Below are 13,242 nucleotides of genomic sequence, written 5' to 3'. Positions count from 1 at the left end.
TATCTGGGCAAGGATGGAGAAGGTGCAGGACCAACAGGGTGAGAGGAGGTTGCCATGCTTAGTGGTTCATCCTCTCATCCTCCTAATCTTCCTGCTATATCTCGCTGTGAGGGGCTGTTTCGCATCTAGAAAAATGAGAGAAAGAGACATTCAATTTTGTATGCCTAATGATTTTGAATTATTTTGTTAATTCCTGAAAAGAAAAATAAATGAAATTAAGATCTGCCTTTGGATTTGAAATACATTGTATAAACATCGCAATAATGAAAAAAACTAAGCAGTAGTCAGAAATGACTTTCTCATTCTATCTTCACGGAGTAGATTGGCTGATGTGCCGTGTCTGAACCCAGACTTTATGAATGCCTACTCCAAGCTACTATAACCTCTCCCCTTATAATATATATATATATACATATATAGAGAGAGAGTCCCGGTATGCATGTGTATATATATATCTCTCTCTCTCTCTCTCTCTCTCTCTATATATATATATATATATATATATATATATATACATATCTATATATATATCTATATCCTTATATATATATATATATATATATATATATATATATATATATACACACATGCATACCGGGACTCTATTGGCCGAGCCAAATGATTGTGTACATGTAACTTCAGAGAGTGTGTAGGTGTTTATATTAATTGAACATTTTTGTCTTTTGTTTTTACCTTTTTGCCAAAAAATAAGACATTCTGAATTTGCTTACAGGAACAAGTCTGGAAGAGATGTAAATATTTGCAAAGTGCGCTCCAATGCCATTCTGTAAGAAACATGTAGAATAAAAGTGTGTATGCTGTGTTACACAGTGACATCTGCATATTCTGAGTATGAGAACAGACTTGATGCCTTCTGCATTATAAAGTAGAGCTATGTATAATTGTTACTTTGGTGCATAAGCTTATAATTGACGATTACATAATCCAAAAGGATATTGACAATAAGGAAAAGATATTAAAAAAAAAACCCAATTCACAAAAATGATGTATGCACTGTGTAATTAGTAAGATTATTATTTCACTACAAATTATTATTGCAACACTAATAATTTCCCTTTTTCTCATCCACATATGCTGCTGATGAGAAAATCCCTTCTTCAAAATAAGACAGAATAATAAGGCATACTTGAATATTCTATAGACAAAAATCTAAATTATACACGATTACCTGAGCCATATAATTGATTTTTTCAATTTGTCAGAAAAATATAATATATGTTTTATTAAAAATATACAAAATACATTTAAAAATAAAATATAAATAAAAATGTTATTTTTGTTCAAATCTCGCTGTGAACATATTTTAGATGGGTTTATTCAAATGATGAGAATGCATTCTTCAATACATACATAGTGTAGTAGTAATAATAATGTTTCTGATAAACCGAAACCGTTCTTGATAGAGATGTGGCAGTACATTAGAAATATGCGGTTTTAATGTAAATTTACTGTGTTCATGTAGGTGTACTTTTTAATTGCAAGCATTGTTAATTCATAAATACGCCATACACTGCATTTGCGAATGAGACTACTTTATGCTACATGCACTTGTACATTCAGGGCTGCCACCAGAAATTGCGGGGCCTAGTACAAATGTAAAAGGCAGGGCCCCCCTCCTTCCTTTTCTCCCCCACCATTATTTTTAAATTATTCTCTACTCAACATTTGCCTTCCACCCCATTTTCTACAGCCACCCCCCCATCCCCAGTTCCATCTAGCCCATGCAGTAGTTTATTTACCTCTCTGCGTGTTATTGCTGTCTCCTTTTGACTCCTCTCTATTCAGCGCTGTGACTTTATTAAAGGCTAGGACTGGAGCAAATAGCGGAAAATGTGGGGCCCCGACATCTTGTGAGCGTTTCAGACATGCTGCCTACAAGGGGCCCACTGCCGCATCCTTAATTACGCGCAGAGGTCTCTCCCCACATCACCTCTCACATCTCAGACTCAGATGCTGCCTAGAAATGGTGGCCGCTACCTCCCTTAATTCATTGCGGAGGTCCCCACCCCTAATAAATTTGTTTGGGCCCAGGGCTGGTGGGGCCCCACTCTGCTGTTGGGCCCCATACAGCTGTACTCCCTGTACCCCCCTGATGGCGGCCCTGTGTACATTCAGGGTTTATTTAGGTGTATGTGTATTTCACAGACGCCTGACTTTAACCTGGGGTATATGCTGCTGGTGCAGTGCTGGATGCAACTTGCATTAGCATGTGGGTGTAAATATGCTATTTTTACTTGCATCTTTTTTTTCATCAGAAATTTTTCGGCATACACGTCCAATTCTGTAATAGGCCCTAGATGTTAATCCACCTGTGAGTTTGAATCCTAATACTAAATTCACACAAAAATTGTTTATTTTAATTCATTTATTTATTTTTGCTTTTAAATATTATTGTAGGGATGAGAGACGGAACACACCCAGTTAGATGACACAACACAGTTGTTTCAAATTGAGCATAGCTAGGATACATATTTATGTGTATGTTTAGTGTTATTCAGTGATGGCAACTGGCAAGTTGATATTTCCCAGGATGAACATACTGTATTGTGCCATTAATTAGTCTAAATTTATTAGTATAAATTTAGCTTAATTAATTATGTATATTTTTTCTACCTATCTAAACATGATCACGGTTATTTGTTGCCCTGGCCTTAGTTATTTAAGACTCTTTGCTGTCTGTGCTAGCATTTAGAAATGTTTTCCTTGCTTATTTTCAGGTTCATTATTATAGATATGGATATATATAGTTGCTACCAGTGGTCAAAGTAGGAATTTAGAAGTGCTAGTATGGACATTTTAATGAATGACCCCCAGAAGCTATATGGAATTTGATTGTGAAATTTTAGATGTTTATTAACAATACATTGCATAACATAAAACATATTAAATAAAGCATGGCAATTCACCCTGTGGTCCCCCACTCTTTCTGTGTCCAATTACCTCTCCCCTGTGTCTTCTATTTTTATTTATTTTTCCCTGAAGTCTCCCGTGTTGGTTCATTATCCTCATGTCTCCTTATTGGGTTTCCTTTCTCTGTCCACTCTTCTAATGTGCATTGATCTTTATCCCAGGTAACCTCCTGCCTCTACAGGCTTTTCTTAATACCAACTGTGATGTGAAATCTGCTTGTTTTACACCAAGCTTTTTTATATGCATCTTAACTAGTGTCCTTACACATTACTATATAGTGAAGTAAAATGATGCAAGTATCACTGCTGACTGAAGTGCAAGCTGCATATTAGAGAGCTTGGTGTAAAACAGACAGAATCCTTAGCACGTGTAGAGAAGCTGCATGGACCTCTTACTGTATAGAACATGAAATCTTTACTTGAAAGAAGACAGTAACTGCTAGTGCTCCCATCTGTACACTTCTCAGCTTTTTCTTCCTCTTATCAGCCCAAACAAGCTGGTGAGCAGGCTGTTTGGTTGGCCGATGGGCTGGGCGCCCTGAGCTGTGCACTCCTCCTTCTTCCTTCCCCCTACCGCCGCTCTTACTCCTTGCACCCTTCCCGCAACCCTTCCTTTAGTTAATTGAAAGACAGCAGTGTCTGCAAATCTTATGCTCACATGCTCTGCAAGCTTGTATAGCGGGTGTGCAGCTTGAAGGGACTCGAGAGACGTGCCGGTGTATCATACCGGCACATGCCACCTCACTTCAAGCACTGGTTGCTGCATTAATGGAGTTCTCAGAGAGAGAAAAAACCTTGGATACATTTGCCTCTGACAAAATGAGGCTGTGCATACAAATTGTCATAACAGTTTGATCTCTGATGATTATAAAAGTCCTGCCTCCTATTTTGCTTACTTAAGCAAATAACTGTACTTGACCATAGTAACACTGACAAAATTATAGGGACATGGGGTAGGCATTTGCAAAGTAGGGATAAAATGTAAGATACACAACATGAGTAAAGAACTATTGGCAATTTCTTGTGAAAAAGAGATGCACTTAAAAAGGGCTTGATAAATAACCAAAGTACAAAGCTCACAATAATCAAGATACATTATAATAACAACAACAATTTTATTTTCAATATAATGTACTAAAAGCTTTGCATACTTCTTCAAACCTGGATCTTGTGGAAGTTTTTGTTCTTAGAAAATAGTATTTGTAGTTAAAGATTTCCACTGGCCAACGTGGGAGTGACCTGCAAAAATTAGTTAACATGCTAATATGAAATGTATAGCATTTCATTAAGTTATCCTTATGTTATGCACAAAGTCCATCTATATGCAATCATATAGTAAAAACAGTGATTCAGTTACATTAAATACTTAAAGGGACTTAGTAATAGTACTCAACATGTGTGATTTTGTGTCCTTAGGATGACCAGTCAGTTGACCTGGAAAATTGCTGCAGTGATTTGATGAGCAGCAGTGAAGATTTGCCTTCCCTGGACTCATCACTTCATGGAACTGAATACTATAAAGATTTAGAACTGATGGAAGATAAGAGTACTGACCAAGAAACTTCCAAACCTCCAAATGCTGTTTTTTGTGTTGGTAGTGGACCCAACATTAGCTTTGATAATGGAGAGGTTGTAATCACTTATACCAAGCCTTTCCTCTGCCCCTTAATTTTTGAAGCTGGAACTGATTCAGAATCTCAAAGCAAAAAGAATGAGGGATCCCAAGAAGATCTGGCAAGGTCTAAGGACACCATTCCTATCTTAGTGAGGTCACTTTCAACTTCTAGAAGACACAGCTGGGATGATGGTGTGTCACCAACAGATGCTGTCCGCAGGTAAGAGAGCTAAATCTTTTATGGAATAATCTAGTGCTTAATTGGTGAATGTTGTGTGTGCTAAAACTGAAAACTAAAGTAACTATATGTTTAAATCTGTTTTAAAATGATCAAGAAAGGTAATTCTATGTAGCTTACAATTTGACAAAAAATCTATAGTATAAATGAGCAAGGAGAACGACTTATAGGAGCTATATTTTTGTCCATAAGGAATAACAAATGGTGTTTTGATGTTTCCTTCTTAATTCATTCTATCCCTTTGTATGTTCTTGCTGTTATAAAAACTTAACAACTATACCCAAGTTTTTGGACCTCACAGCAAAACAGATGCACTGGGATTGAATTAATTAAGAAGCTGATGTATATGCCAATTTGTCACTTTAGTCATGAATAAATGTGTATTACATGGAGTTAAAATACTGTTTCAGGGTTTTTTTAATTAAAAAAGACAAGAACAGAGCAATGGATATGAACTTCTAGTTCAAGTACTTATTACTTGTTCCTGCCTACCATACACCCCGTGTACTATTCAACAAATATATAATATAACGCAGTAGAATTTTATAGTATACCATTTCTCTGTCCATGTGTAGATATGATCCAGGCCTGGATGTAGTTAGGGAATGAATCCCAGTGGTTAGATTTTTATCAGTACGTAGTTTGATGCAACTCTATATCGATCTGGGCTATTTTTATCAGTTCCCTCCTTTTAAGGTGTGCTCCTGTTCTCTCCAGAGGCAGCCTTGTCATATTCAGGCCCCTGAGCTACAGTTTATTCTGAGCAACAGGGGCTTGAAAAAAAGAGAAATAAGCCAGACCTCAAGAAAGGGGGATGTCTGGGTGAAGAAACGCATTATGAAATGTCTTATGGGAAATCCCTGGTAGACTTTAGAAGTAAGACACAGCAGGGACAAGTTTAAGATGTCAGCTGTTTAGGAACGAATGTGTTAATTACGGTGACATGTTTATGATATCAGACCCACCAAAGAATGAAAAAAATAGACATTAAACAGCAGACGCATGTGTTCCCTGCACAAACAATTGTTGCAAAGGGTTCATCACAGAAAAAAATGTTTCCTTGTATGTTTATCTAAATAAGAGAAAAATATAGGTATTAATAATATTTGTGGTTCATTTCTACCGCTACTGTTGATTAGCTAAAAAGTTAAAACACACATGAAAGCAGTCGCTATGAGAGTACCATTAGTAGAAAGATTTACTTTCCTCCTTCTAAAAGAGAGAAAACTGAAACTCACATCTACATAATTAGTGAGGAGAGGTGAGGCTACGTCTTTGCACACAAATTACCAAAATAACGGAACTTGCTTTAACTAACCACTATGATAAAGAGTATTAAAATATATAATGAAGCATACATGTTTTTTAAAGGTCATTTAATGATGTGAATACAAGGCGTTCCTCTAAGAGAGGCTTAATTAATTTCACCATGTATAACAATGTTTGGCCTTTTCTGCAGAGTAGTCTGCAGTGTTGCCCATCTGAACAGAAATAGAGTGTTGAACATATACTGGAGAATGGGATGTACAAACATTGACAAGAGAAAACAAATGTGAATAAAAAAATAGAAAATAAATAAAAACCCAATCATAGACCCCTCCCCCCAAAAAACGACCCAAGCTTCAGGGCGGAAAACAGCTGGGGAGTGTGGGGTGGTCAACAGGCTATCTTGGGACTCAGACGAAGCTTGTTCAGCGTGGGACTAAATTACCTAGATGAAAAAACATCCCTGTTTGAATAGCACTGGGGCTTTTACCAGCAACCCTGGGAGATGAGTGCTAGGGTAATAATGCAAAAATGGTAAACAATATTTCTAGAATTTTATTATGAACTACAGGTGCCAGTATATTTATGGCTGCCAGTGCATACTGGCACTTGTAGAACAACATGTGCCAGCATGCCCTAGCATCTAGGACCCATGGGACCTATAGTACCATATAGTAAAGTACTAAAAATCCAGAAAAATTTAAAACACAACATATTAAAATCCCTTTATTCTAAATAATGACCCATCCCTCGTTTTCCTCTTCCAGACCTAAATACATATGTATCGCCTTCTTTCTCTCCTTCTTTCCATTCAGTTTATTTAGTAATTTAATAACTAAACATAAAAAATACTACCTGATGATGCAAACTTGCTCTTCGAGCCGCAACGAGAGTGACAGCATGCAAATGACAATTAGGTTAATTTATCACTACTCTGTCTCCTGACCCTTTTGTCCCCCTCCCTGTACATCTCACTGGAACTCACTGCTCTTACATGCCACTCCCAAAGGCTCCTTTCCCAAATCACTTCCCTCATCAGGCGTCCCTATCCCTAACTATGTCCCTCCATCCACCAACCCCTTCTCTCCCTTCCCATGTCCAGTGACTTCCCTCCATACAGGTTCCCATCACATTACAGTTCTCTCCCTTCTCACCCCCAACCCACCCCTGCTTAAAGCCCTGCCTACCCCAACAATCTCATCCACAACTCCCCACTTCTCTCCTCCTCTTCTCCACTTTTTGGAACATCATTTATTCTCTCCTCCTACAGCTCTGCTCTCTGCCTATCCAAATAATCCTACTTTAAATCTCTCAATTCCTCTCAGTGTTCCAACCCCCGTCATATCTTTGCCATCTTAAACTTCTTCCTCTGCCCCACTTTCTCTCAATATCTCCGCACTTTCTGGACCCACTTCACCTCTAAAATCGAGTCCATCCTTCATGGCAGCCTTTCACATCAGGCTTCTCTTGTCCCCTTCCCTACAGTCTACTCACTCTATTTTTCTTCCCTCCATCCCTAGGGATGAAGTCTGCACCCTTCTCTCATTGTCTCTCCAATCTGCATGCCACAACACCAATGTGCACCCACCTCTTCAACCTATGTCTCTTCTCTGGCATCTTCCCTACCTCATTCAAGCATGATTTGGTTTCACAAATCCTCAAAAATCCTGCCTTGACCCTGTCTTTCTCTCTAATTAATGCCCCATCTCTCTTCTCCCCTTTGCCGCTAAACTTCTTGAGCAGCTTGTCTACAATTGCCTCATCAACTTCCTTTCTTCTCACTCCTTCCTTGACGTGCTTCAATCTGGTTCCTTCACTCCACTGAAAGGTCACAATCTTCTTACCGCCAAATTTAATGGTTAATTCTTCCTACTCATCCTTTTGGACAACTCTGTAGCCTTCAACACTGTGGACCACTCTCTTCTTTTGCAAATCTTCCATTCCATTGGCCTACGTGACAATGTCCTCTCCTGGTTTACCTCCTTTGTTACCAACCAAGGGTTTGTTTTTGGCCTCCTTCTCTTCCCCACATACATTTCCCTTAGTAGTTTTATCGGCTTCTTTGGCTTCCAATGCCACCTTCATGCCTCACCTTTCTGGACCTTTCCTTTTCCCTCGCTCATATTTCTCCAGTTGTCTATTTGTTTTCTTCACTTGGATATCCCAATGCTTTCTCAAACTTAAAATATCTAAGGCCGATCTCATTGTCTTCCCCCCTCCAGAGTCTTCTAACCTTCCCTTGCTATCTGTTGACACTACTCTCTCCTCTTTTACACAAGTGTGATGCCTGGCTGTCATCTTTGACTCCTCCCTACCCTTCATTCCCCACATTCTGGCCCTCTCCCGATCATTCCACTTCCAAGTTTAGATACTTCCTTGCCCTGGTCACAACTAAAACTCTCATCCAGTATCTCATTATCTCTCACTTTGATGATAAACCTCCTCCCTTTCATCCACCTCTCTCCACTTCATTCTGACCTCAACACTGCTCTTTTGTTGATCTGCATCAACCTCCCCTCTCTCTGCTAGTCACTACACTGGCTTCCTATCTTCTATAGATTCCAGTTCAATCTTCTAACCCTGCTCTAAACTCTACATCTCCAACCTCATTTCTCTCCACACTCTATCCCACCCACTCTGCTCTGCCAATGATCGCTGCCTCATCTCCCCAATGGTTGCCTCTTCTCACTCCCGCATCCAAGACTTCTCTCATGCTGCTCTCCAACTTCAGAACTCACCCCCACCCCAATCAGGCTATGCACTAGTCTCCAAAGCTTTCATGGGAACTTTTTACCCCAAGGACCATACACAGGACACATGGTCATCCCCTAAGGTTAGAGGATAGGAAATTTCACAACCAGCAAAGGAAGGGGTTCTTTACAGTAAGGGCAGTCAAGATATGGAATTCATTGCCAGGGAAGGTTGTGATGGCAGATTCAATAGATATGTTTAAGAAAGGGTTAGAAACTTTTTTAGCAGAAAGGTGTATCCAGGGATACGACCGTTAATTAAAATGAAGGATAGTAGTGGATATAGGGTGAAAATAGGACTGCAATATTGAGTCTGGGGGGATTTTTACAATTGAAACCGATTGGCGGTTGTTTACTCTGGATTAATTTCAAATATAAGTGCAGGATCGCAGGAGACCCAAAATAGGTTGAACTTGATGGACTGGTGTCTTTTTTCAACCTCATCAACTATGTTACTATGTTACTATGTAAATGTGCCCTCACCAAAGCCTATCTGCCCTACTCATACGTCATCAGCTTTGTATCCCCCCGCCCCAGATTGTAAACTCTTGTGAGCAGGGCCCTCTTTCCTTGTGTTTTCCTGCTTCACTATCCTATCCACCTATGCACATGTTTTGCACCTTCCCTCTGGACTACTAGTTTCCACCACTAGTGTCTCTGGCTCTTCCTCCTGAACAATGGCATGCTTCACACTGGAATGTTCTCTGTCTGCCCCTTTTTTCTCCTCACCACTATATATATTTCAACATAGTAGCAACATTATGGTAATACCATACGTGACTACAAAGCACACCAAATGTCATGAACTAATACATAAAATAAAAATAAAATAAACAAGCTACCCCCAAGTAATGGGACACTGTGCCCCTCTTGCACTATGTAGACCACTAAAGGACTATTAAAGTATTTTCGTCCATAGTTTATTGCTCATGATAAACTACGTACCCTAGGTGTTTCATAACAATGTACTATTGTACTTTTAATGCTTTTGCTCTCCCCATTGTATGTCGCTGCAGACAATTTGTGCACCTTATAAATAAATTATGTTAATAAAATAATAATACCCTATGAGGGGTCTATATGCAAATAGCCAATATTCAACTTTTTAAGCTGAATTCAAGTGAATCAAATTCATACATGTCTACAATGGCCCACTGAGATACCAACACCTGTTTGCTTTAATATCTGATCAGCCACTGCCAGAATTCTATTTAATCAAATCTGGGTCTTAAAGGAGCAGAAATAAACTAGAATGGATTCCTAACAGTCCTGTATTTGGCAAAAGAGGCATTATTTTCAGAGCTCAAAGGGGGTAGCAGAATGGGGTATGGCTGTGGTAAATGGAACTGAATGGGTCAGAGGCACTGCTGAGTAAAACAGGAGATTGAGCAGATTGGGTGCAGAGTCATTTGAGTTATATATTTTTATTTTTAAATGTTGGGAGGTATGACTATTGATTAGCACAATGGATGAACATATACATTAACCATAACACTTGAACCAAGCAAGTAATATGGCTCCAGATTTCATAATTATCGGAGAAATATTCCTTCAAGTGCATACCTGCATCTACATACATTAGTAATAATGCTACTTTTATAAAAGATCTGAGTTTTTTAAGCAACCAAGCCCTATATTTGTTACATTTTTGTCATTGTATTTATTAAAATACACTATTACATATTGCAAAAAATCACTCACATGGCTTTCTTATTAACACAAATGGCCCATTTGTCCCCCACTTTATTTCAAGGTGCATGCACACTTCCCACCTCCTTGTAAATGCTCCCAGAAAATCAATCTGAATCTAGTTTTGCAGGTTTATTGGTCCACATGAAAAAGGAACATGATGCGCATACAGTATAACTTCAAAGTCCAACCTACAACCACCTTAGGATGACCCCTTTCATTCATTTTCTATATTGCCATTTTTTTTTGACACATTTATGTCTTAAGTTAATCAGGAGTAAGGTGATATCAGGGTTGTCTTCAGAACATGACATATTAAAGTCTCAGTATGTAGTTATCTATTAAATGCTAGTGTTATGTCTTGGAAGGTTTAGCCTTGATACTGCAGAGATGGAAAGTGATGGAGAGAGAGAAATGGAAGCCACCACCAATGTCACCACTCAAGAGATTCTCCCATTATCACGACCATGGGCCACAAAAGCAAACCTGAGGATAGAAGCAGACCTTGGAAATCTTGATTTGACGAATACCAATACAGAGAACAAGGTACAGACATATTAATAATATGCTCAAAAAAATACACACACAGTGTCAAAATTATATCAACTTAAATAAATTAAAACATATTTTAATATTAAAATATAAAAATATACATACATACATTATTGATGAAAACTGGAAAAGGGCAATTTGCCCGAAACTAGGAAAGTGTCCGACACTTGATGCCCCTAAGGCTCTAAAAACGACAGCTATCTCTGTCCCTCCCCTTCTCCAATAGCATAAGAAGACAAGATACACCCTCCTTTAAAAGAGGGAATACATATTTCAAAGTGACATTTCATAACTTAATTTATGTGCCCCTTTCTTATTTCTAGTGAGTCTCTATGCACTGCAATTATAGTTCTTCCACTAGGTGCATCATTTTTTATCTTGGTGGCATTTTCTATAAACAGTTAAATGAACTGTGCCTCTGCAGCCAACAAACAAAACATTGAACTTACAATACTCAAATTTATTGTGCATATTGTAAATGCCCATTTATAAACTGCCATATAATCAGCTCTAACAGCACAGAGTTGCTTGCTTAGCCAGAACAGTAGTATACTTTATGATTATGAATCTAATTTTTTTTAAATTCAAAAACTGGCAGGATGAGGACAGCTCTGGTAAGAGATTGCGTTCAAAGTCTATGCCTTCTACACTGGACAAGATTTCAACCCCAAGGATCTCACGTAGCTTGGAAACATCCTGCCCAGTAATTGAAGGTGAGTGAGGCATTTATCACTATGCTTGTATGCCTGAACATAAATATGTTTTCACAATATAAAGTATAAAGTATAACATACTGGAAATATAATGGAAACTATATTAAACTTCCAATTATATCAAATAGTAAATTATTAAAGTGTCCATGTTTCTTGCCAATGCTTGCATTAATACTCAGTAATAGCGTAATATGTTCCACCATTCAGGCATATATCTACATTATGGTATGGGTGCTGATTATAAAACCATATTCCCATGTACATGACTTCTGTTGTTTTATAGTTGTGGCTCTGAGAATAGACTTGAAACCAAGGAAGTATTTAGAGTTGGCCTGCACAATTCCACACCTGTGAAATCTCCATTCTGACGAATAATGCATTGGTATTACTTTTCATTAAAAAAATATATTTCATTACAACTACACACTTTTACCAGTGATGCAAATTTCCAGTGTTATGTGATTGTCCTGTAGTTTCCAGGCTCTTCAATAAAATTAGGCACAGATAGAGTAATGGCACTGCTAAAAAAGACTGATCTCCTTGCGAATAAGAATCTTTTGCTGGGGAAGTAGTGTGTGACTGTATTATCGTTATGCTACTTAATCCAAGGGGGCACCACCTGTTATATGACCAGCAGTGGTGTAATGACTTGATTAGCAGAGGTTTGCAGATTTGCATTTGATATGAGAAGTGATACTGTGCAATTGATTAGTATTAAAAACAAGGGAAAAATCTTCAAAGCATTTGCCCCTGGCAATTAATGACAGGTGGTATGCATGCTTTACGGGAGTAGTATATTATTGGGCCCACCAACACAATTTCATTTAAAAGTCCCAGATTAGTAACTATTGATACAGTAATGTCCATGTGAACCTTAAGCATGTTCAGATCATGAACACTACCTGCCTATAATATGTACCATTTATTTGTACTACTCAATTACCATTCTCTTAGTATGGAACATTCACTGCTTGTTTGAAACTAACATTTAATGTAAACAGCTAGTGAAATTAAGGGGAGAAAGGTGATAAACTTCACTGAAATGACAACTAAGAATCAATATTATACTGACTATAAACAGTGCTAGTTGCAGCACAGGTACAAAGTTATGGTTTTGTACCTCATCTTTTTTTTTACTTTTTTTTCGTTCCAGTTTTTGAAATTTTATGGATAATGGGTTTCGAAATAATCCATCTCATACCTGTATTATTGTTTTCTTTATCAACTCCATGGCTGGCATAACAAATAGGCTAAATATTTAGCTGAGTGGAGACAGGAAAAAAGGTGCCCCATGGAAGGTACATAGTGTGACTCCTCCTTCCTGTCTCTCAGCTGAGTAAGTAGTGTGTACATATAGTGTAGTCATTTGTTTCTGTCTATTTGGATTTTATCTTATACCCAGTGGTTCCGGTGGATCCCTGCGACACACCCACACCACCAGGGGAGTGTAAGCAGGGGCAGGGGTGGCTCCTCTGGGGATGCTAGTTGA

At 38.3% G+C, this 13,242-nt stretch overlaps 1 protein-coding gene across 1 annotated transcript in view; it reads left to right on the top strand.

Annotated features, from left to right (window-relative positions):
• ARHGEF18 (Rho/Rac guanine nucleotide exchange factor 18) overlaps positions 1–13,242 on the top strand; it is a 261,370-nt gene that overhangs the window by 83,636 nt on the left and 164,492 nt on the right. Inside the window, exons 3-5 of the mRNA XM_075204679.1 lie at positions 4,347–4,765; positions 10,857–11,034; positions 11,639–11,753. Coding sequence (XP_075060780.1) covers positions 4,347–4,765; positions 10,857–11,034; positions 11,639–11,753 — 712 coding nt within the window. The remainder of the gene's footprint in view (positions 1–4,346; positions 4,766–10,856; positions 11,035–11,638; positions 11,754–13,242) is intronic.

This window comes from Mixophyes fleayi, chromosome 1 (assembly GCF_038048845.1).
Source record: "Mixophyes fleayi isolate aMixFle1 chromosome 1, aMixFle1.hap1, whole genome shotgun sequence".
Classification (NCBI taxonomy): Eukaryota; Metazoa; Chordata; class Amphibia; order Anura; family Limnodynastidae; genus Mixophyes; species Mixophyes fleayi.
This window is presented reverse-complemented; position numbering and strand designations above follow the sequence as displayed.